Raw genomic sequence first — 25427 nt, 5'->3', positions numbered from 1 at the left:
CCCCAACCCAGCACATCACGGTAGCAGATTAAATATAGGCATGGATTACAGAGCCATTGTTTTCACCCCTGCTAAATAAGACAGTACACTTCAGATGGAATGCCACTTGACCTTTGGTGCCTCGCCAGCCTGTGGCTGTATTTAACTGATGCAGGGAGGAGGCATTTTCCCCTGGAACTGTCCCCTGTTGATATGACGCTCGCTGCTGGCTCTCTCCATGCTCAAGAGGCGGAATCCCAGCGCTCCAGAGCGCATTCGGGACCCTGTGGCCGATGGAGGAGCTCCGTCCATGTCTCACAATGATTCTCGCTCTTTTTTCAACCTGTCCCAGCTTGCGCTCTCTGCTGGCCAAAGCAAACCATCCGCGGCGCTCAAGCACTCAAAAGTCACCTACTTCGAAGTAGAAATTGTTGATATGCAGAGCAAGAAGCAGATCTGCATTGTGGATAAGGTGAGTGTAYATTGCAGCACGCTGAGGGTGTGCCCGCCTCACACGGTGCCACTTCAGGGGCTCAGTTTTCAGTGTGTTGTGGTTTTATTCTSTAGTAGAGGTACTTCCATACTTTTCTCTGGGAGACACCAAGARTTCCTTGTTAGTCACAACCCTGGGCTGTTCTTCTCCAGGATTCTTACAAATAATCCCACACTGGTTTGTTTTAGACCTCCTGCTTGCTCTGTGGATTCAAGGATATGTCCTGAGGCTGACTCTTGACACTTACACTGTCTGTTTCAGACCACGCTACTTAAACTTTAGTTTCAGAATGGATACTCAGCTTTAATACATTTCTAAAGTTTGCCATCTCTGCAGTGCTGTGAGTACTTGTTGGTTCTAAATATGCTCAGCTGCACCCTGCTTATTAGACCGTATCTGGTAATTTAAAAAAAAAAAAAATTAGTTTTAAACAAAGGGTCTTGTCTAAAAGAGGTGTTTTGAGCTTTTGTTTGATTGTTTTAATAATGTGAGCAAAAAAATATAAACGACAGCCAAATTGCATAGGTAGGATGAGAGGGTGAGGGTAGGAAGGAAGTTTGCAAACCCATAAATAACAGCTAAAAACATGCTTCATAAATATTTTCATCACAGTTTTTGTGATACATTGTCCCTCAGTGAAAGAGTTGGTCTCTTGCATGCCATGAAAATGGGAATCCTAATCTATTTAGCCTATGGAATTTTTCAGGAACTTAGTAGAGTTTTGAGACTATTTTTCTAGGAAAAAAAAATCCCTTATCCTTATTGGCAACAGCTGGAACAGGTAGATAAGTTTGCTTCAAATGTTTAATTTAATGCCTTTGAAATATGCAGGGTGGAATACTACCACATTTTCCAGTGTTCTTGATCATTTAAAGAGTCTTTCTGCAATTTGTGTGCCTAGTTAGAGGTAAATGTCTCATTTGTTTATCTTAATGGGGCAAGATATTCTTTTGCTATTTTTTAAAATCTAGCCAAAGATGAAACATGTACAAAATGGTCAAACAAGCAGGGTGACTATTAATAACGTTTTTGATGATAGTTACATTTTTGGGTGATATTTRTGGAGTTGTTAGCTTACCTACATACATTTACAATTAGGTTTTGATAAAAAGAAAGTCTAAATTTTTTTCTGATCTTTAGCTTTCCTATAATGTCATTAAAAGAAATACAGTACAGAAACAGCATGAGGCAAAGAGCCACATTTCAGGAATCCTGTGCTGCATGCTGCTGGGATGATAGTAGACCTACATTTTAATCTCTACTCTGAGTTTTTCGTGACCCTGAAGATTTCCTACACCTCCTCCAAACCATGGACTCTACCCCTGCAGCAGTGAAAAGAGAAACATGAGTGGGGATTGCTAAGTACTCTTTACCCAGAGGTAAAATACACACAGGGCAGCAACAACAACTGGAAGTCTCTGCTCAGAAACAGAAATGTACATTCAATTTACATGGCCAGGAGCATGGACTTTTTTTTTTTTTAAATATTTTTGGCAAAGTACCAAGGTGTTGGTACAAGCAGAGTACAAAGCTGAGATTTCCAAGACTGCCTAAAGAATTTGGTGTCTGAATGCACATTCACCTGGCTATTTAAGTCTCTTTATTTGCTGTGATAATCCCTTCCTAAGTCAACCCTGAAGGCACAGAAGTTGAGTTCCTTGCTTCCATGAACACTTGTTAGCATTGGTGAACTTCATTTCAGTTGGTTATTAAAGCAAACAAGAGGCTCTGTACTGGATTATGCATAATTTTCTGTTTAATTAAATATTATACGTACAGGCCCAACATGACACTTCTAATGTCTGTTTTCTGTTTGTAAGAGAGTTATGATTAACTTAATTTCTTGGATTTCTGTGTARTTATTGCTTGTCAGAATAGGAGAAAGCAGGACCCACAGATTAAAATGTGTGTATTGAGACCCTTATTGGATGTTGCTAGTGGTTCAGACTATTATGATTTAGTAAGAGCATTTGTGATATTCTCAGATTAATAAATCTGAAGGGGCAAACTATATTGTAATGACAGAGAGAAGGACTATTTCTTTCCCCAGCTGACAGAAACTCAGGCAGAGTGATTCAGTGCTTGATGCTGTGTGGTTAAACACCAGTAGCTCCTTCCAGAGGTTGAGTTTTCAGGAGAAATACTCTTGTATGTGCCTAAGAATCCCATTCAGATCAGAGGGAGCTGTGTAAAGTTTGTAAATTTATGGTGCATTCAGCTAGTTTTGGTGTTTAGCAAGAAATAGTTTCTTGTCCTCAGTGCTGTGTCAGGAATTTMGAAAAGGTTTGTTTGGCTGTGTGATCTTGAGAAATCAACTGGCATCAATCCAAAGTTTTGACCCAGCACAATTAATTATTTGAATTAGTTCTCTGTCTGTAAAAGGAAAATAACATTATTTCCTTTGGTTTTCTTACCTATCTTATAATTTTGRGAATGATGAGTCACTTATATTAAGTTGTTCTTATAAGTCCTTTTCTTTGACTTCAAGGAACAAATTAAATACACATTTGTCTGGGTTTTAAGCCTTTAAGATAYGTTCACATCATAATGCAGGCTTTTCCACAACCAGGAATGCAGGTARAATACTGAAAAGAAGCAGGAGAGAAAAATCCCAGACATTTTGGTCCCATAGTGATCTCCTGCAGGAGCTGTGTCTGGAGGAAAATTACCTAATCTTGCAAAACTTAGAGTAAAATTCACACGAGTCAGCAACACTGGCAGTTTATTTTGCACATGCACGCTGTGAACATGAAATTCTTTATAGGAGTATAATTTCTTTTATTTGACATTGTCAACCTGCTCTGGGGACTTTCTCTGCTATGGATATGACATTACACAGGTACTTTGGTGCACATGAGCTTTTCCAATGAGTTATTTAAAGAATTTAGAAGAGAAATAATGGTAATGTGAGATCTTTTCCCCCAGATTTGCTCTTGGTACTGAAATTAATTCTGAGGTGATACATCATGGAGAAGAGGCTTCAGATTTTAGAGGATGGGGAGGGAATGGAGGAATTACAAACCTGCCTCAGTTTTTTGGTTTTTTTTTTTTTTTTCTTCTCCCAGTTTTTCTACAAAATACCCCAAAAAAGGGGAAGTTTTCAAGTAGGAAAAGTTAATTTAAACTTAGGCTACAACTAAGTTGTTATGTGTCGCTTAATGAGTGAAAGAGATATTTAGCAAGGAATAAATCTCTTATTTGGCCAGTGTGAAACAGCAGATGAACATAGACAGTCACAAGTCTCTTTTTTCCTCACAATTTCTTAATTTGTATGGAYGAAATTCCTATTTCTGTGTAAAGAGGAGAGCATGTAATCAGTGATTTCTTGTAAGCAATATTTTCAATTAAAAAGTGTCACAAAATGTGTCAGGGTTTTGGCTTCTGTATTGCTTCCAAAAAGCCACAGGAAACAGCAGAACATGCAACATTCATCAAGTCTTATAAATGAAAGAAAACAATTCCTTTTTTGTATTTTTTAACAAATAACCCACATATTTTTTTGCCACCCACAACTTACGAAAAATTCATGGCTGCTCAAAAACCGTTTTACTCATACATTGTTCCAAAAGCCTGATGCAGGCTGGTTTTAAAGTTATCGATGTGCAGTGATTTGATTTATAAATGCTGTAAAGGCAACTCATAACTGTTTCTTTTATAGCATTCATTGTATAATATTTTTTYCTTCAAATTAACTTGTAGTAAAATATATTTCCCCACAAACACGGTGCAATGTAATTAACTTTGCATGAGCTGCTTTTAAGGCAGAAAGTGTTACACAATACAGTTTTTGCAGAATAAATCACCTCTGAGGAAACCAGCAGAGAAAGCTCTTTCCCTTCAAAAGCCTCAGAGCTCAGGAGTTTTGTGCTGTATGATTTTGCAAGTGAAGCTGTAAACAGAGCTGCAAACTCAGGTTTTGGCTGCTGTGCAGGGACCCTCCTTTTCAGTACACTTGCTAAGGCCTGGAGAACAGAGCCTGCTTCCTCAGATRTGTCTTTTTACCTGCATGCCATGGYTTAATAGAACAAATTTATACTGGTGTGTCAGCAACATTTGCATGCAGAAATGCTGTCTCTGGTATCAGAAATSTCGCCTGTGGGTTGCAGCTCTGTCACAGAAAGTGAACAGCAGAGGAGAGCAGTCATCACCGCCTCTCTTTTGCACAGTCAGCCCTAGCAAATAAAAATAACTCCTCACATCATGGCTTGGAGGTTAGACACACCACATTCATTTTAGGTGAGCAAATGCAGTCGTTAAAGCAGGCAGTGGAGCTCTGCAAAGGAGCTCTTTGCAGTACCAGAACATTGCCTGTAATGCCAGACTCTCCCCATCAGCCTCATTCTAGGGAAGCAAAGTAAAGGAAAGAGAGTAATATTTTCATGGCCATTTAAAGTATTTCCCCCAAAAAATCTTTCACTTCTAATATTTCACTTAAGAGGACTATACATCCTTCTTTGTGGAGAGYGAGCAGAGCCTGTGACCATCCACAGTGGCCTCATTTCATGGGAGGATTTTTATCATCATTTTTCTCATTCAAGCAATCTGTCATTGAAGATGTGCCACCTCTGATGCCAGAGATGCCCAAAGGGACTGAATAAACTGAATAGCCTGCTGGGGGGTTCCACAGTAAGGGAATGTTGAGTCCCACATGGCAGTGGGACACAGACACAAAACCAGCTGGATGTTGGCTCATTGCTGTGGAAGAACTCTTTTTTTGCTTCCTTTTGGAAGGAGGATTTCGTGTGCCTTTTACTGCATATTTCACAGCATCCAGCGCAACAGAGATCTGGTTCCTGCTGGGGGGCACTGCAGAAGAATATATTTATAAAATCTGTGTGTTTTTGTGCTGGTAGGAATCGAATGTTATGCTTAGCCGCCAGTGCTGGTAGTGATGACAGTAGTATTTTCTTCCYCAGTTATTACTTATACTTGGTAAAGTAGGTAAACATATTCAAATTCTGTTGTAGCAATGCATGACGCTTATTTCTTCCTGCTCTGCTAGAAATWCACATAATTTTAATGTCAATATAGCTATACAGGTAGTTCCAGATGAAAAGAGACAACTGTACATATTACTTTTTGCTTGCTGTGAGATGGTTTTTTAAATGGAATACCTGGAGAAACAGCCTTTGATTTTTCTAGAAGAGAGACAGTGGGGAGGGGGGGAGAGACTGGTAACTTTAGGGCATTTAGCATTTGCAAAGGGATAATTTAAAGAATTACAGAAGCTGCAACAGATGACTAATGCTTCAGCTGATACTAATTGAAACTTAGAAGTGCCTTCAAATGACAGGTTTGGTACATTTCTTGTTTTGGATTAAAAAAGCCTAAGCCTGGAGGAAGAAATAAAGAAGCAAATATAATAAATATTAAAAAAAAATAAAGTTTCACTTGAAGTTCAGGAAAAACAATTCAGCATGAATTCATGAGATAAAAAAAAAAAAAAAAAATTTAAAAAAAAAATTAAATTAAAAAAAAATAAAGTTTCACTTGAAGTTCAGGAAAAACAATTCAGCATGAATTCATGAGACACTGGTGGAGCTCCAGCTCCTCCTGAGCATAAGCCATTCTGGTCAGCAGTAAAAGCCAGCTATGTCACCAGAGCAGTGAATATTCCACAATTTTATCTGTAGAGACAGATTCCCAGCCAGTGTGAAAAGGTCCTCTTTGCCACCTAAGTTAAGACATTTTACCCCAGCCGCACATCTGCCTTATTGCATCAAAGGTTATTCACAGATTATTGCAAATTATGAACGTGCTGGAGCAGTCCAGGACCACAGGGAGCTGTAGCTGCTTTATTAGTCTAACAGTTAACAGCACAGCCCRTGATGGAAAGTTAGGTGCAGAATGGCATCTCATATAGGCATTATTGTGGCACTAAAATACTCCTGCATGTGATTTATTGCTCCATCAGAACATGCTTCAGGTTCTTTCTGAAATCAGACCTGTGATTCTTCACAAAGCACCTGAGCCATGTAGTCATGGGTCTATAAATATCCAGCAGTCTGTGTTAATGCTGTTATTGTATCTGCCTGTGTTTAAGCAGTTTTGGGTTTTAAAAAGCCCTTAAAATGTAAGATTTTCTCTCTTGACAGCTTACATTTCTTGGGCTTCAAATGAACAAATTGTGGCAGTCAGAGAATCTCTACCAGAAGTACAGCAGGCGTCTCTTCATTGCAYTTTGTCCTGAATAATGAAAAGTATTTGTATTTCTAACAGATCTGGTTGTTCTCATGTGTCACCCTCCTTTCCCGTTCCTTTCTGCTGCTTCTCAGCTTCCAACTTCCCTCCATTGACCTGCTTTATTAGCCCTGCTACTCACAGAACCACTTGTTTTCCCAAAATACGTGAATTTTTTTTTAATTGGTTGACTTTTTGCCCTTTTCACTCCATGCAGTCCCCCAAATAGATTGTGACCACCCTGCACTAAAGATAAGTTGAGTTTCTTGGGTGCACTTCTTGATTTTAAATTTAACAGTCTGTGTAAATTAAAAAAAGCAAGCAAAAATCTACATAGACATTTGATTGAAAAGGAAAGACAAATGCAGAGGTTCCACAGCCAAGCCATTGTTTTATCTGAGCTAGAACTGGTGCTCAAAATCCAAACAAAAACATAAAACCTACCCTAGGCCTCACTTTCTTTCTGACAACTAGAAGTCAAAATTATTCTTCATTATTCTTTATATTTATATTTTATTCAAGGAAAATAGCTATATTTATTTATAATAAAGTATTTTAATATTTATTTAAAAGTTTATTTTACTATTTATGTTTTATATTCCTTTTTTTGGGCAAAATAATTTATTTGTAAGTGCAGATCCCAAATGTTGTTTTCTTTGAAAATGACAGTGGAAAACAAATGAGTCTTGAATTTTTGATGAGGTAGAATTTGGGAAAGATTGCGTTACAAATTAATTTTGAAATATTTCAATCTGTTATGACACAATAAATATTTCAAGTTCAATTTATTTTACAACTTAATAGTGCATTTATTTGCATATTATTTCCTATTGGGTTATTTTCAATGACACGAGAGCCATGTGTTATATTACTTTGCACTACCATGATAGATGTGTCATAAAATAATTCAAAAGTAATGGAAGTTCCATACAGATGAAAAATAAAAAGTAATGAAAACAACACAACAAAATGAATTTCCAGCATGTGCCAGAAGCAGATTTCTTTTTTTTTTTTTTTATTTCTATTCCATATTTAAAATTTGAAGTCAACACAAATTTACACACCCAGAATTTAGCCAGAACAATTCCATTTCTCTGGTAGAAAGGTGTTGTGACAGAGGCTTCTTGACAGGTTCTGCTGTTGAGCTGCTGCAGTCAACAGAAACCTTACTCAACTCCCCTTAATAAAAGGTCAGAGGRCATGGGGGGATGTACCAAATCTAATCAGATTTGCTCAGAAATAGCTGCACATGTTGAATGTTGAAAACTGGGGATGGCCTGCACACYTTCTGTCTGCTAATGAATTACACCCTCTTTACTTCCATTCTTATCTTTAGCAAAGAGAGAAAAACTCTTTTTGGTGTCTGACACTTTTTCAGGCAATTTCTTGCAAAGAGAGATTTTAAAACATTTCTATAAGTACCTAGTTAGCAGTACAAAAACAATTAATCATCTCCAGAGACAAACTTGGCTGGTGTGAATTGACGTGACTGCACGGGGCAAGCATGTGGTTACGTGTATTCTTAGCTAATTTGGCCCATAATCACTGGAAATATTCGTCAGTGAGATTATCTCATATGCCAAGGCTCTTGTGACCAGATAATAATTGAGAAGATTGCTCAGTGAGCCCTCTATTTATGTACATGGGCTGGAAATGACTTGAGCTGAGACTGTAATCTGGAATATCCCCTGGTTCTGGGTTGAGATCAGAGCCAGTTGTTTGGTATTTACTGCTCTGCAGAAAAATACTGCATTCTATATAAAGCTTTTGTGTAGCTGCTGGCAGCACTTGTCCATGGGYAGTTACCTCAATGGCATTTCCATGGTGAGCTCATTTATTTATATCTCTTTGGGCATGACCAGCACACTGGTTCACCAAGACTGCATTGTGGGACTTACTGGGAAAGGCTGGAGCAAAACAGTAGCCAGTTTGCAATTCTGCCTTTGAAAAGTCACAATAAGAAGGAGMCAATCTGATCTAGAAGTCAAATTCACAAAACACAGAGATCAATTAGAACAGGTGTTTCTCTAATTAACTTTCTGTGGAATGCTGCTGATTTCTGATAATGCAGCACGGTGCCTAAACAAGGACAGGGTGCAAAAAYAATAATGATGAAGTATTTGTTGAGTGCTGAATTTGGAAATTACCCGGCTTTCCCGTTAGCTGGTTATCTGTTTTGCAGCCAGATCCTCAGCTGCAATAAACTGATGTCACCCTTTTGAACAAATTTACCCTGGCTGAAGATGGGGCTGTGGTTAATGAGCAGCTGGAGTGGCAGAATTTCTGAATTTCTGCAATTATGGAAAATGACTGCCTGTTGCAAAGGAGGTGACTCAGCAGTGCAGTGGTACTGACATGTCACAAAGAGAAAAAAATATTCAAGGCAAATGCTGAACGGAAGATTACTTATTTGCTGAAATTCTATTATTCAAATTCTGATTGATATTCTGCTGACCTCTAACCCCTACAATAATTCTTTAGTGCARGGACTGTGTGATGCAATTACATACAGATCACTAGATCTGGCATAATTCCTTGATTTATAAATGTGAAAGGTATGAAAGTGGATAACTATCTGATTAGCCTGCACTCACAAAAGGCACTATTAAGYTCCCTTAATATCTTCCACTTAGTGCTTCTTCCTTGAGTCATAGCATAAAATACTAATATGATATTTTAAATCTTAAAAAGAAATGTGATGCTTTGTGCATTGGTGTCTAAAGGAAGAATAGAACTGGTGTGGATGACCCAAAAAGTCCTTTAATTCTTGAATTCCTATAAATGAAAAGTTGCCTCAGATGGAAAAGTAGTGCAGGAAAASCAGGAGTTGACATTTTTAAATCATCCTTTTCTGAATGAAAAGTGTAATGAATGCAACCCAGAGYGGTAAAATATGCATTTATTCATAACATTTTTTTCAAGAAAATGTAGTCTTAAACCCTACACAAGATAGTAATTTATTAGAAAGTTGACTATACTTAGACTTAGGTCTAGACTGAAAGTTAAGAAATTGTAGGGAAAAACTGGCTTGACCATCAGACATGAAGAAAATACCAAATAAGAGCAGAAATCTGTCTTGCTTTAAACAAACCAAGGATGGACTCTCTGCTTTCTCTTCACATATTTGAAAAATGCTGAAATAGAGGAAAGAAAAGGTTATAACACTTTCAGAAATAATTCAGAAGAATGAAAGGACAGTAAGACTAATAATTACAGTGAAATATTCCAGGGTGTTTTATTCAGTTAGCACAAAGGGTAATAAGAGCAGACGCTTTCCCAGTCCTTACAATTCCTTAGCTTGTATTGATGTACAGTGAAAAGAACAAAAGATAATTAATGATCTATGAAGAGAATACTCTTAGTAGYATGCTGGTGTCTCAGCATCCATCTCCTCATTGATCAATATTAGAAACTATAACTTCACTGGTTGTTATATGGGGTCTTCAAAAAAAAGGACACAGAATTATCAAGATCATAAAAAAATGTATTTCATTCTTTTGTGGCTACAGCATCATTATTCTGCCTGGGAAAGGACACTGCCATTCTTCTCTGTCACAGCCCATTTTGAAGGGGGAAAGTATTTGTGTTGCACCCSAAGGACACACTCACCGGCTCCTGGCCGGACAATGGGAGTGCTCTGTAACTTTTAAACACCTAAGGCATGTGGATGGCTCTACAGGTAGACCTAAAASACGAGCTTAGATTAATTTTTAATTGCTGAAGTTAGGTGCTGCCACAGCAGGATTTGGGGAGGAGAAAGCACTGATTGTCTCAGGATGAAAAAAGGAAGAGTGAGGTAAAGGTAGAGTTGCTCACAAGGGCTGGACTAGATATTTTKAACAGATTGAGAGCAGCTCTGCCCTGAAGTCAAAACATACTCAGGAGGGCTGGAGGTGGAGACCCTGGGCTCTGTTTTGAGTAAGCACTGTTCTGAAATTATGCTAAGCTTTACAGTTTTTCAGCTTTTTTTGACTAAATTGGATGATCACCTCTCCAGAGCATGGCTTGGGCCCCACCCTATCCCAGAACCCATCATGGTGAGATGCTGATCTCCTGTTGGGATGCAGGCCCTGCAGAAATGTGGCTTATCCTGTGTTTAGAAAGTTGGATCATCCTCCATCAAACTGGAAAAGACCATCCCTGTCCTCCAGCTGGCAGTACCAGCTCTGAGCGCCTGCACATCTGTCCTGTGCTGGGACATGTGACAGCTTTTGATCTGCAGTCTTGTGGGCTGAATAGCTACTGCCAGCTAACAGCACTTGTATCCATATCTGATGGATTCTGGGCTYCAGGCCTCACAGGGGTGAGATTACAAAGTGTGAGAAAGCAATTTCAGACATTTTAGAGGTTTTGAGAACTTAATCCCCTGCAGCTCCAGTATTCAAATCCACGGAGGTTGCAGACACGACAAGAAAAGGCACATGTGGGATGTGCTGTTCTTGGGAATTGTTGCATGCAATGGCTTAAGTGCAATAAACACAGGTAAAATATWTTCTTTCCTTTTTGAACTAAGATAAAATGGCTTCATCTGTTGTTTCCTGTAGTTTGGCAAGAACAAGATTCCAAGGGCAGTGTCTCTTGCCTGGCCTAGTATTGTTCAACATTGTTTGGGTCAAGACAGGTGTTGGGGACAGGGAAAGGGCAATCCTTGGTTTCAAGGATCCCAGGGGATTCTTGATTTGGGTGGAGTTGGYATTGCTTAGCAGCCACATCAGAGACATATGTCAGAGTTCAAGTGAAGTTTCAGMAGTTTCTGCAAATAAGGACTTTTCCAATGYCCCGTAAAACCCTCTGTAAGTGTGGAAAACAAAGTGCCCTCATCTAAACTCAAGGAAAACGGTAGGAAAAAATCTGTACTTTGCTACCTTTTAGCACAGGTGTCATTTTACGTCTTTAGATCATTGAAATCCGTGTTGAGCTCTCTGCCTGTTCACATTATTACTGAAAGCAAGGTGGATTACTCATAAGTACTAACAGCACATTTATTGTATATTTGCGTGGGGTGTCAAATTATATAATAGTAAACTTTTCTTTCTGTACTGATTTGTTGCTTTAGAGTCAGCAATTTTATTTTGTTGCATCAGTATTTCTCCAAACGCAATCTTTTCAACAAAACAACCTATGTTAAGGTGCTGACTGATCTCTAATAGGAGAATTTCTTACATTCTTTGCTATTCTTTTGTACAATTATTGTTACAATCCACTAATAGGTAGCTTAACATGCTTCTTTCTCAAAAGTCACATTGCCTTTCCTTGTAAAGAAAAGATAAATCCAAGTGTTTCAATCTAGCAAATTCTGTTTTCTCAGATAATTTGCACAAAGTATATTAAGAAATCARTATACATGATAAAATAGAGCATAARAAGCYTCCAGACTGCCCTCTAACACTGTGACACCTGAATTCCTTCAGTGCACATGAACAAAAGCATGCAGAAGCAAACTAATTTGAGGCAGAAAGGACAGAACCTGCCACTTTTGTTCCAGAAAACCCCTTCATGTCTCTAGGAGATGGACCTCAGCATGACTGAACCCAGCTTTAAAGCTAAATCTTTCAAATGTTCCCACTGGTTTGATCTTGGGGGCAATTATTGCATCAAACAGGACCTGCAGCTTTCCCTCTATGACCCTTGTGATTTTACCCTTCCATCCACCAAGCAGAGGTGGTCCAGGTAGTGTATAAGCCAAAAGCGAACAATCCTCAATAAAATACCAACCTGTGAAAGCAAATTTTTGGATTTGTTTCATTTCAGCCTGGAGACCTTGCAGACAAATTTAAGCATCTCTTCATTAGAGGGGTGGAGAAGGRATCCCAAAGTGAAAAGAAAGAAAAATTAATCTCCATGCATTTTGCTTTGTTTTCCAGGTACCTCCAGCATCTACTCTTCTTGATGTGAAACACAAATTTCACAAAGCATGTAAGTACTGTGGCCACCAGGCTGGAGGCATGGTTAGAGGCTTTTCACTTAGAGAAAATGTCAAATTTATTTTTCACGGTTCTCACACAAAAGCTGAGACTGGCTTGACAGCTCCAGTGCTCAATAAGAGCAGTGTTTGAACTAAGRTTCTGTTGTAGTTACTGCAGATGGGAGAGACTGGAAGGAGAGAACTGCATAATTTATCACTGCCAGCACATGAGGGGCAGYAGTTTTTATCTTGTTTTTAACGTTACACAGTGTCAATTCAAGAACAGTATTGCATTTGTTCTCVCAGTGTTGTATTGGATAAACTTCAATAACAATAGACTGTTCCAGCTCCCTTAAACTGACCACATATACCAAAAAGCTGCTGCAGTGGGTAATTTGAGTTCAGAGTGATTAAATAATGTTTGGATTTAGGTTAGATACACGGAAGAAATTCTTTATGGTGAGGGTGGCGAGGCACWGGCACAGATTGCCCAGAGATGTTGTGGATGTCCCATCCCTGGAAGGGTTCAAGGCCAGGTTGGATGTGGCCCTGAGCAATCTGGTCTGATGGGTGGCATCTTAGATACTGAGCTTTCATTATTTTAACCCAAAAAATGGTGTGTGTTCAACTAAAGGCTAAATGCCTTTTACAAAAAAAAAAAAAAAAAGGTTGTCAGGGTTGTCAGTCACTAATAATCTTGAGTTCAGAGTAGGGTAAGTAGAAAAAGCATTATGCTTCTCCTCTGTCCTTAGAATTTTATGAAACACTAAAGCTTAAGGCATCTGTGGTTGCACTCTGGTTCAGCTGATGAAGCGAAAGGCTGTTAACCTGACTGCTCTAAAGTTACTTATTTTCCCTCCCTGTAAGGGCTTGTAAAATACAAAATGGCAAAAGTTCAAAAGCCACGCTGCTAAATATGAAAAGATCGAGTGCATAAGTTTTAATGTTTCAGTAAGGGTATGTCCTCCCATCAGTTTGTCAAATGCAGTGCACTTCTGCCCAGAATCTCTTAAATCAATTGGAACTGGATTTATATTGATGCAGTTTAAATCAGCTGGAGAACACTGGCACACAAGTTGAYGCCAATATAACTGTAATGAAGTTTTAAATGGATTTGGGCTAAAATGATGCAGGGTTGTGTATGAGCCATTTGAATGGCACCTGTTTTGATATTAAGAGGCATTCTGCTCTTCAAGTACCCCCAGTGATGTGAGTGGAGCTGAGTATAAAGGGAGACAGTAAGCACACAACAAAGCACAGTGCACATCATCAGCCAAACCTCTGGCAGTGCAGCGTTTTACAGCAATGGAAGGGCTGGCAAGTGCCTCCAATGCTTCTTCAGTTCTCAGTTTTTTACGTCAATTCCTCCCATTCCCGGGAGTACCCCATATCAGCGTCCTGTGTGTGTCCTTTCTTCTCATTTCAGCTCRTTGCTTTGATCTCTCTTTTCTAGTTCAAGCCTGGATGTTGTTGTCTCRCGAGGTTCTGCCCCTCCTCCTCCTTTCCCAGTTGCAAAGATCAAACCTTCACTTTTTTTTCTCTTTGCATAGTTAGTGGGATGACAGCTAACAGAATGTAGTTCTCCCAGGCAAGGGCTGAGAAGGGGCTGCAGCTGATCTGTGGGTKCCTTTGGTTAGCACGCTATTTTGTGCTAGCTCATGCATTCATTTCTGTCATTTTGTGTGTGCCAGACTCACATGTTCCCCTATAATCTCTCATTAAACACCCTCCCACGCACACCCCCTTACAGTCTCCCTGTCTTCATACACTCTCCTTTGATCACCCATGCAATTAAGATTTCTCCTCAGCTGGTGTCTTGTCAGCCCTTCAGTGAGAGGAACCCCTGTGCAGCAATTTCACAAGCATCATCTCTGTCACCGATCAGGGTTTGCTGCCTGATTCAGGAAAGGAGGAAAGAGACTGAATTATGAATTGTAGCACAGGCTGTTAATCATTAAAATAAAAGAAATGAGAGGCAAATGACACGTGCCATCTTACTGCTAAGTAATTTCTAAGTTAGTCAGATATTAGTTTGGATTTATATAGAAGGCAGAATATAGGTTAAGACATCCAGGAGCAAATGCTGAAATATTCCTCAGCCCWCATTCAGCAAAACTGTCTCCACTGAAACAACCCCAGCAAGGCTTTGTGCTTTTCGTGGCACTGAGTTCAGGGGGGCAATCCCAGTTTTATCATTGGCAGTTCAGGGATCTTAGTGGAGAATAACCATTTAGGACAAACTGCTGTTTTAATGGGAATTCAGAGGCTTTTTCCAGAGTGAAGCTATTTTGAATCACCCCTGGCTGCTGTAGCCATGGGAAGGATRGGCAGCACCAACTGGGATCAGCCCAAAACAGCAGAATTCCTGCTGCAGCCCCCTCCAGCCATCAGCTCCACAGGGGCTTTCTGGAACAGATGTTAGAGCCAGGCTGTCACCCTTAATAGCAAACATCACACCTGCCCACCACGGRTCTGCCTAATCCTTTTAAAACCTACTTACAGTTGTGGCCTCAGCAAAATCCTCTGGGAAGGAGTTCCACAATATAAGTGTGTTGTGGACAAATGTCTGCACTTGTACAACTTGATATTTTCTGCCTGAAATTGAGTGGCAGCTGAGTGCCAGGGTACCACCGGCCATCACACTGTGTTGTCTGTATTGCTGYGCACTAGGAGACTTTACTAGAATTTTCCTCATTCCTCTGGCTAGCTGGCAGAGATGGAACCGAGCCAAAAMCTAAGTGTACAAGAAAGAAATCTCTTGACCCATTTTCTCAGTTCTTATAATGAGTTAGGTACCTGGCATTTTCTTTATCTATACAGATTATGTTTTCAATGGAGAAAGAAATACCTTGTAGGCTAAACTTCCCGAGCTCTTGTCCTTGGCAATAACTTTTCACCTTTAATTTATTTTAATCTTTGCAAAACGTATTGGACTGCTGGGGGAGGAAATCTTACYGATAGAAAATGAAAAACTGTAATAATAATGCTAATTCAAGTATCACATAACTAAAATAAAATACCTCTAGAACAGGTAATATAGTGGAGACAGTGATCATTAAATATTTTCAAGGTTACTGCATGAAAGTTGCTGAAAAAGCTCTTGAAAGAAGAGGAAAAATGGAAAGGAAGGGGGGAAATAAGTTCTTGGCAGTACTGTAAGGAACTGATGGAGGCAATCTACTGCACAAGGGGGACAGCAGAACTGGAACTGTGTTTTGAAGCCAGAAGGGTGAGCCAGAAATTGCCCTCTGGGCAGAGGGAGCAGGCAGAAAAGGAAGGAAGCCTGGTGATGGGTGGAAGAAAAAAGGGAACTCCAATAGACAATTGAAAACATCGTGTCAAGGGTAYCTGGTCTGCAGAGGGAAATAAAGTGCTCAAGGAATAAAGAACCTCTAAGCTAGCAGAAGTTATAAAGGGCATTTAAAATAAGCAATATCAATGAAAGAAAATCATTAAGGCAGAAGTTGTCAGTAGATGGCACTCAAGAATAAACAGCATAATTTCTGAACAAAATGGAACTTCAGCATCTTGCTATACCATCTTATAACTGCTCCTCACAGGTATTTCTATGGTGATCCTGGGAGCTATGTTCCCTGGAATGCTGCTGAAATATTTTCAGTTGCTTTTCTCTAGAGAGAGGACAAAGAAAAAACAGACCAATTCCTTCTTGGCGATGGGACCAATCTCTCCTTTAGCCCTTCCTTACAGCAGGGCAGTGTGTCAGGATTCATCTGCCAGGTCTTGCCTGCTGCTCTCATCCTGCTTGCTCCCCAGCAGGCACAGGAGAACCAGCAGCCCCACAGATCCCATCCYCCTGCAACCCCCCTGCTCAGAGCACTCCCTGCACAAAAACAAGACCAGAGGCTCCTGAGCAGGCCCTTCCGAGGCACAATTCCACCAAWCCTCCCCAACACTCCCAGGAGCCTGAATATGTTTGTTGCCGAATGCAGGCAGATACAGTCTCAGAAGGCAAACAGAAGCAGAAGTGCCATATCACACAATTCTTTTCCCTGTGCATATTCTCCCTCCTTCCCTTTTGGAAATGACCTGTTCCTGCCTTGAGCTCGCTCCCGTCCCCAGCTCCTGTCAGTAGTGCTCAGCTCAGGCAGTGCTCAGCTGCTGGAAGGAGAGCAGAAWTTCCAAACCAACAGGTTCTTGTCCACCCAGAGCCCTGAAGCAGATCTCCAAACCCCAGAATGGCGGAAGCCATGCTGACAGGGAGAACAGCAAGGACGAAAATCTCTCATTACTTAGAAATCAAAAAGCAAGCTTTGTGAGTACAGCTTAAGGAACGAGAAGTACTAAAGTTAATTCTTTAGTGGAAAAAGTCCTTTTTCTTTCCTCCTTTCTAAAAAGGCTGCTGAGGCTTTCCATGCTATGAAGGTGCAACTTTTCTGGTTTTAAGGACACCTGAGATCTAGCAGCAGGATTCCACCAGTAAGGGCATAAGGAATAACYGTATTTTGTCGGGCCTGTGCTGACACACAAGAGCAGGCTGCAGAGCTGCTGCTGGAAAGGAGCACTGCACTGCATCCTGTAATTCCCTTCTGGAGGCTGGCTGTGATGTTAAACTGTGAGGCTCAGAGAGGTGAGAGAGGATGCTGAGGGGATTAGTCATTAAGAGCAGTGCCAGGGAGAGCRGTGACTGCTAAGCCAGTCCTTGCCTGGCGGCTCTGTATAATCAGGACTGTCTGATAACACAGTCCTGCAGTCCCTCTGATTTCTCCACACTGTCTATTACAGCTGGGTTCTCAGGTTGCAGAAAGTTAATGAAATCTGTCAATTTTGATGCCTGGAGAGACTCATGTGCCTGATGAATACATCTGCTGGGGACTCAGAGAGGCTGAATTATGCTATTTATGGCTCGGCAAAGTTGACTTCATAGTCTTGGTCTGCCAATCAGCCATGTGTCTCACAAACCAAAGAGACCCAAATAAGTTATATCTAGGGCACAGAGCCTTCCAGAGGGATCTTTCTTCCGTCCTATATTAGGAGATCAGGCTTTGAAAAAGCCAAAATTTTTGAAAGAGGGCATTGATCTGATCCCACCATGAGGTGCCTCGAGCTGGATGCACTCCCCGGACAGAAAGGCAGCTACAAAGTCTATAGCTTTTATCAGATCTCAAACTCCTTCCTCCCTGATTGTGTCCTAAGTAGTTCACACTAGCCCAGAATCCATATAGGAAGTTTTCGAAAGGACAGACAATATCCTGCTGTGCAGGCGTGTGGTTACACAGCTCAGAGGCCCAGAATTACGTCCCCAGCACAAATTCTCAGAGCACATTGGGCTGGCAGTCACATCCAGCTATTGTTTCCAAGAGATTCTCCCCRCTCTGCATTCGTAACAACTGAATTGGAAATTAAACAATGAAGGGGAATCGCTGGGGATGGGCAGTTATTACAAATGGGCACCAAGAAGTACAGTGATTTCATCAGTGTAAATTGCTCATTCATCTGTGTTGACTTTGTAAATGGGAATTACTAGATTAGGAAGAAACATGGTGTTTATTCCATCTTATATTTACAGTTTATTTTCCTTCTGTCTTAGTCACACAGCAGAGATCAATAGAACACTAGTTTTCTGATGAATTTCAGTATCCCTCAAATTTACTTCTCTATGCCTGTCAATACAACCCAGTTTATCAGAAACTCCTTGAACTTCTTGTTACTGACACAAMGAGGCTTGTATATCCCGAAATTCTTTACTTTTTGCTTCCCTGCTCTAAGCACAAAGGAAGCAACAGCTCCTGCCACAAATCTCAAACTGTTWGCTGCCCTCTTCCTTCCCAGCTCACAATCAGAGATCTCATCCATGAGTAAATTTCTTCCTGCCTGTGCAGAACATGCCTGTGCAGAACCAGGACCCAAATTCTTGCCTTGGAATGGGTCTTTACTCACAAGACCAGGCTGTCCATGTAGCTTCATTTCTATCCTGTGCAGGRAGAACCATCAGGAGGACAACTTCCCCTCAGCTTATTTGGGACATATCTGTGCAAATCCTTCAATACAAAATATGGGAGTCTGTCTGCTGGTACAGATTMGTGTGACTTGAATTTATGGCTCAGCTGTCAAAATAATTTAAGCTCTCCCATGAAAGCTGGGAGGTTTTTTTTCACTTTTTTTTTCAACAGCAAGTCAGAAAATGGGAATGGCATCATTGACCTAATGGTGTTAAAAGAAAGGAGAAGCCAAGCTGGGTTAGCCTCATGATTTTAATCTTCAGAGTGAATGAAGATTTACCTTATACTCAGGCATCACACCCCCATTCTGTGCTGGAGTTATAGAAAACCAATTCTGGCTTTTTTCCAAGAGGGACAGCCAATGCATGGAGCCCATCCAGAGTGCATACACCCTCCAGAAGGTTCTGTGCACTTCACAGACACTGTTGGGCACTCTGAGCCGTGCTCATCAGTCTCCCATTCAAGCACAACTCATGTGTCTCTTGACCCTGCTAAGGCCCAGTTTTTGCATTTGGACATTTCTGTCTGAGGTGCTGAGATAACAACGGTGAGAGCCAGCACCAGACCAGGCTTTTGCAGTTCATTTCTCTGCTRAGCACTTGAATCTCACTCTAAGTTGTGGAGAAAGAGATGCTAAAGCAGTCTGAAAAGCACCTGATCAGACATCCAYGAAGTTTTGCTTTCTGAAATACACAAATGGTTACAAAAATATTTCCATTATGTATTACATTAGGAAACTATGGTRGAGGTTTGGTTCACACAGATGATTTAGAAGCAGGGCATGTAGAATCTTAAGCAAGACTTCTAGAGTCAGATTTTAAAAGCATTTTAGTCTTCTAAACATAATAATAAAAGCCAGAAGGCCCCCTGGGAGTTTTGAAGTCTCCTGATTAACACTGAAATGAATGTGATGTTTAAGACTCAGGTCTTTAGGACTCTCCCGATGGGAATCATGCTATTGACAGGGGTGAGTTGTGTGGTAGACACTTTCTCCCTTTTGAGCTTCATTTTCTCATTTGTAAAATAAGAATGATTAACCTCCCTTTCATCCACCTCGGGATCTTTTGTCTGTTTCGACTGTGATCCTGCAAGAAACATTTGGGACAAAGAATGAATTAAATATATGTTTAATGACCTATTGAACCAGAAGGAGTAAGGTGTCTAAGTCACAAAAGCCAAGATTCATTAAACCCTGATAGAAATAAGATGACCTTCAGAAAACCAGCAATATCTAAATCAGCAGTGGAAAAAGTGAAGATCAACTCAAGAAGTTTAATGAAAATTCACATTATTTCTCTTTTTTTTTTTTTTTTTTTTTTTTTTTTTTTTTTTTTTTTTTTTTTTTTTTTTTTTTTTTTTGACAGCTGCTGCATCTGGTATTATTGCATTTCATTAGCAGGATTACAGATATCATTTCAGATGAGTAACATAATAAAAGAAAAGGCAGCAAATCTATTGAGATGTAGCTTGAAGCAGAACTGTCCCCYTCTGCTCTCTGGGATATTGTTCCCAGCTGAGATTTACAGGGCTCTAACAATGCATCACAAATGACATCCTATGTAAACAACTGGAGAACAAATGTGAGATGCTATTTAAATGCCTCATTAGGAAAAGGAAATTTCATAGCTWGATTCTTTGCTTTTCTTGACTTTGCAGTAGATTTAATTGACARATCTAGATGAAAAACATAAAAATTTGTTTACCAGAATTGCCTGTTATTATTTACAATGTGTCTTGTATTAGTGCCTATGGATCAACTGAGAACATTACAGTAGAAGGCCCTATAGAAGTAATCCACGCCAGAGAATATCCAGTCTTAGGGAAAATGAGGAATTAAAGCTTACTTAACTGTTAATAGAAGATGCCACAGTAGTTTTAAGTTTCAAACTGCTCCTACATCAATTTAAACTCAGATATTAACATATTTTGTCTGAAGAACAGACCCATTTCCTGTGTTAACCTGGTGYTCACCAGCATTCTCATGTGGGCTTAATGTTCATTCGAGGAATACTAAAAGCCCCAGTGTGCCTTCATTAGTGTGGAAAGAATCTCATGTCCATTAATAAGACAGGTGTCTGTTGATTATGGCAGGGTCAAGATCACCTCAGGCTGTGAATGTGCTCTGCATCCACAGYAGGTTTTTCACTGGACTCCCTCCCTGTGCTGCAATTCCAGGGCTAGGAATTCCCCCCAAGAGCAAGGGGGAGCTGTTCAGAACTGCACATGAAAGATCTCACCCTGTGGTAGTGTTTTGTTTTCCATTTATTTATTTGCGAGCTGCCTCCCTTATCTATAGCCTGTTTATTTATTTATTTTCCTATTTGGGCACAGGGGGAAAGAAACCCTAAGAACAACCAAAATAAGAACTCTTTCAAACAAAATATGGTATTTGCAACTGTTTCGAGTTAATGAAAGCAATGCATCAAAGACAAGAAGGTGAACAAATGATTCCCAGTAAAAATAATGTAGCAGAGTTTTGCCTCTTTCTAAATTGTCCCCAAGTTGCAATGATATTGAATATATTTTCTGTTGGAAATTATTCACCACAGAAATAAATGATGTGTGAGTTATGCTGGAAAAGTGTATGTTACTCTGGTTTAAATACATGGTAGTGGAAGGCAGTGTTTTTTTATGTTCTGCCATTAGAGTGCAAGTTCAGAGTGCACAGAGAGTCTGGATGAGCTGTGTCTGTAACATTTACAGAGGGAAAACAGCAGAGGTGTTCAAAGGCCATGAACTGTTTGCCATCTAGATTGAGATGAAACGTCATCCCTCAAATATGAGAGTGAATGCTCACCAAGCAGTGTCACCACAATCAAGTCCCTCATGGGCTGTGTCCATAAAGCTGTGGAAAAAAAGCACTTTGCTGATCAGCTTTTAGGTTGGGAAAGACTTCTGAGATCATTGAGTCCAACTTTGACTGATCACCATCCTTAGCACTGAGTGCCATGTTCAGTTGTTTCTTGAACACCTCCAGGGATGGTGACTCCACCAGCTTCCTGGGAAGTCCATTCCAATTTTAGAAACCTTTCCATGAAGAAATTCCTGCTGATGTCCAGCCTGACCCTCCCCTGGTGCAGGTGAGGATATATCCTCTCATCCTGTTGCTAGTTGCTTTGGAGAAGAGCCTGACCCCCACCTTGCTACCACATCTTTTAGGGAGTTGTAGGGAGTGATAAGGTGCCCCCAAGACTCAGAGCAGTGCTTTTGAGGCACAAAGGCCTTTCCACAACCTAAGTAAAGAGGTGGGATAGGGGAATTAAACCAGCTCTAATAAACTTTTCCCAGGAAGGACATGGGAACATGACAGCCTCTGGCTYGCCTGCTCATGTCTGATCTGCTGCCAGAGCAGGGCAGGTCTCTGCTGCCTTTTTCCTCACTGCTCCTGGAGAAATTACTATTTAGCCCYGTTCTTAGTGGACATTAATTTTCAGTGTGATGGATTTACCAATGAGTTTATGAGAAATTAATTTGTACTGAGAACAAAATCATGTCAATTCAAATGTGTTAATTGTTGATGGCATTTGTGTAGCCATTAGATACAAAACCCACTTTGCTTTGGGGGTCAGCAAGGGAAAGCATCCTGATTAGCTTWGTGGCTGGAGAGAGCATTATCCCCTGGATAGTCAATATTGAAAGAAAATTATACTTAATTAGCATATTTTGTTGGCTAATTGACTATGGAATGCTTTTAAAGAAACAGCTTGAGCCCAGRGTAGGACTCTGCCCAGCACACCAGYGGGGATGGCACAAASGAGCTTTTGAGCCATCTTTGCTGTATCAGCCGTGATTGTTGGACCACTGTGTGCTTTCTGCTGCTGGAATACAAAATCAGCAGGGCCCCAATCCCGCAGTAATGTGTGCTGGCACCCGTCTGCATTCAGGCAGCACTGGGTTCAAACAGTGACCTCACCAGCTCTCTGCTCTCTGTCCCTCCTGCATCTCTGCGGAGAGCTGCTGCCCAAATCAGCCGTGCTGATTGCAGCAGGAGCCACAGCAGAGCTTTGTGAAGGGAGGGAGCAGTGACCTGTGTTATCAGTGTCCTGAAGCACAGAGTATCTGCACCATTGTGAGGCTCAGCACTGCTTGTTCTCTCAGAACCTGGCACGAGATGAGCATGAACAAAGGTTTTAMAAGAGGCAACATTTTAAAACAGGCCTTTGTATCCTACTGCTTGAGTTTCCTGAGAGCACCAGGGTGGACAGATAGCTGTGTTTAAATGCTCTGCTTTGCTGTCTCGTCTGGGCTGGCTGCTCCACACCAGTACAGATAGCTGGGCATTTATGGATTGAGATAGACAACAACTGATTCCATAAACTGCCAAATATTAAGCTGCTTTAAAAAAAAAATCCTGTGTTAGAATATGGACAAGAAGACAGAGAATGAAGGATATTTTTCACCCCTGAAATATGTTTGGTTTGGCAAATGTATGTTCCTTAGTGCTGTTTCTCTTGTTTGTGTTGCCCTCTGTGTGAAGGCTTCTCTGAGTTTGTATTTAGGAGAAGAATCCTGCTCGAGGTCTCACATCCCTCTGATACCAGAACAATTATCTTTGTTGCCTTTTCCAGCCTTGTGGAGATGAGAGAATCAAAGGCAAAGATAATTACCAGAATACATATCCTGGCATAAATTACTCATCTCTCTCTTAATTTGGGCTGGCATTTCAGAGCCAGAACAAACCCAGCTGCAAATGGAAGCAAAGTGTGACCCCTGTGGGGCAGTGTCACCWCAGGGCTGGCCCCCACCCGACACAGTCACACACTGCTGTCCTGGCCACCCCTGCACAGCACCAAACCCTCATCACTTCCTGACCCCCTTGCAAGGAGAAAGGCAGACCCCACGGGAAAGTTCCTTCCAGCTCCAGCTTGTCAGAGTATCTATTTTCTTGTTTCTCTGTATTCTGGTCTATGGCTGTTATTAATGAAATAAAAGGTGAGCATCATTCCCTTTCCTTTCCTTTGCCCACGCACATTAATTTAAATGCAAATTCACACAGAAAGATCCAAATTAATTATGCTTTCTGCAGCAGGCTGCATGGAAAATGGAAATGCACAGGGCTAGCTTTTCCCTTTTCTCTCTTTTTTTTTTTTTTTATTTTAAATTTTTTTTGGAAGTGCAAAGGAAAAACGATGTAGCAAAAATATTAACATATGCACGTAAATGTTGCATGCTTGCTTGGTTTTTTTTTTTCTTTTTTTTTTCCCTGATGCTTTTTGCTTGTCTGAGTTTCCACAGTTGCTTTCAGTTGCAGACTGTTTCAGAAAGAATATTGAAAGGTTAATCTGTTAGTGACATAAATTGACATCTAAATGRCAAATAATATTCTGTTTACCACTAACAAGAATCAATCTCCATTAAGAAAAACTATGCTGACTCTTAAGAAATTTGTCCATTATTGCCTGATCAGAATATAGCTGAAGTATGAGATTTTAAATGTTTTCTTCAGCGGGGAAAAAAGGCATGGRGGGAGTGAAGTATTCTGTTCCTGAACACATTCAGGCATTTATATAAGTTTTTTTTAAAAATTAAAATGCAATCAAGTAAATTTGTGGCTCCAAGGGCAGTGCAGAGTCTCACAGGTTGGAGTTTCACCTCTGGGCACAGTCACAGCAGCTCAACTGCTCCCAAGAACCAACATATGACAAGGCTGTCCTGTTTGCCAGATTCTGGGCAAGAAAGGTGAGATTCTGACACTTTTTTTTTAAGGGGAGAGGGTGCAGGCCACTTCACTGCCCTCTCTCCCTTGGCAAGCAGCGTGGTTGTAGCTTGATGAATTCAGGTATTGCAAAAGCCAGAAGAAAGGAATGGAGGCCTATGATCAAATAGCTCATTTTTCAAATTCCACATGCCATTAGGAAAGTGCTTTTTTGTGTCCCCATAGCAACCAGAGTTCAAGGTGCCTTTGTAAAACACATGGCCAAAGATCTTCCCAGGAAAGCTCACAAATGAAACAAAGCAGAGAAAATACTCAGAGAAAAAAGCTGACAAAGAAAAGGGATTTATCCAGCTCCTAGCTCTGGAGCCATTAAAAACAACATCCATTTCAGTACTCTGCTGAGATTTAACTGAACAGGGCACACTGGATCTACTCTTTCCACTAACTTCCCATAAAAACATGGATCCAGTTCAGGATCTGCTCTCACCCTTTAAATATTCTGATACACCCTCTCAAAGGTCCTCCTGCCACAAAACCACAGCCCAGCTGRATGATCCTGGATCCAAACAGTGCCTTCCCAAGGTCAGCCATGTGCCCTAAAGACCTAGCAAGAGATGGAAGCAGCGCACAGTTGGCCGCTCTGGGCTCAGGAGCTCAGCCTGGTGTCCGGCCAGCCCAGCTGAGGGGATCTGGAGGGCTCCTGGCCAGAGCTGCTCTCTGCCCCAGCCCTGGAAAACACACCCAGGCGATTGTGCTGGCACTTAGTGGGTCAGAGCAGCAGAGCATCTCCTGGCCTGCAGCCAAAGAGGGCCTGTGGAGAGGGGCCATGAGAAGAGAGGCTGTGGCCCTGCTTGCCCCGGGCTTGCTGCTGAGAGCTGCAATTCTTCAGGTGGCTCAGATTGCAGCTCTCAGCGGCTGCCGTTTATTACAGCAGGGGCAAGCACAGTTAGTAATCACCTCAGATTCTTTCTCTCTTGATCTTGTGGCCGTGCTCAGTTTTACTGTGGTTCCTTGGGTGTGCTTCGCTTTCTGCCATCATGCTCAGAAATCAACTGCGGTGTTAGCACAATAAATCACACGGCCTTTTCTTCCAAATAAAAGCAGAAAGCAATAGCTTCGAGTCATTTTGGCACCCTGCTTTCCTGCTGCCAGCTCAGTGAAGCAAGAGGATGCACACTTGAGCCCTGCAAAGGCTGTGGTTGTTAGCAYGGGGGTCTCTCCATCCTTATTTTCTCAGAACGGCTCCTGGGAACA

The 25427-nt window shown here is 41.0% G+C and overlaps 1 protein-coding gene across 1 annotated transcript in view; it reads left to right on the top strand.

Moving 5' to 3' along the window:
* Nucleotides 1-217: 217 nt before the first annotated feature.
* The window catches only part of TECRL (trans-2,3-enoyl-CoA reductase like), a 55162-nt gene continuing 29952 nt past the window's right edge, over nucleotides 218-25427 (top strand). The window contains exons 1-2 of the mRNA XM_057366825.1: nucleotides 218-451; nucleotides 12517-12568. Coding sequence (XP_057222808.1) covers nucleotides 218-451; nucleotides 12517-12568 — 286 coding nt within the window. The remainder of the gene's footprint in view (nucleotides 452-12516; nucleotides 12569-25427) is intronic.

This window comes from Malurus melanocephalus, unplaced genomic scaffold (assembly GCF_030028575.1).
Source record: "Malurus melanocephalus ecotype Western Australia unplaced genomic scaffold, MMel_1.1 scaffold_72, whole genome shotgun sequence".
NCBI lineage: Eukaryota > Metazoa > Chordata > Aves > Passeriformes > Maluridae > Malurus > Malurus melanocephalus.
This window is presented reverse-complemented; position numbering and strand designations above follow the sequence as displayed.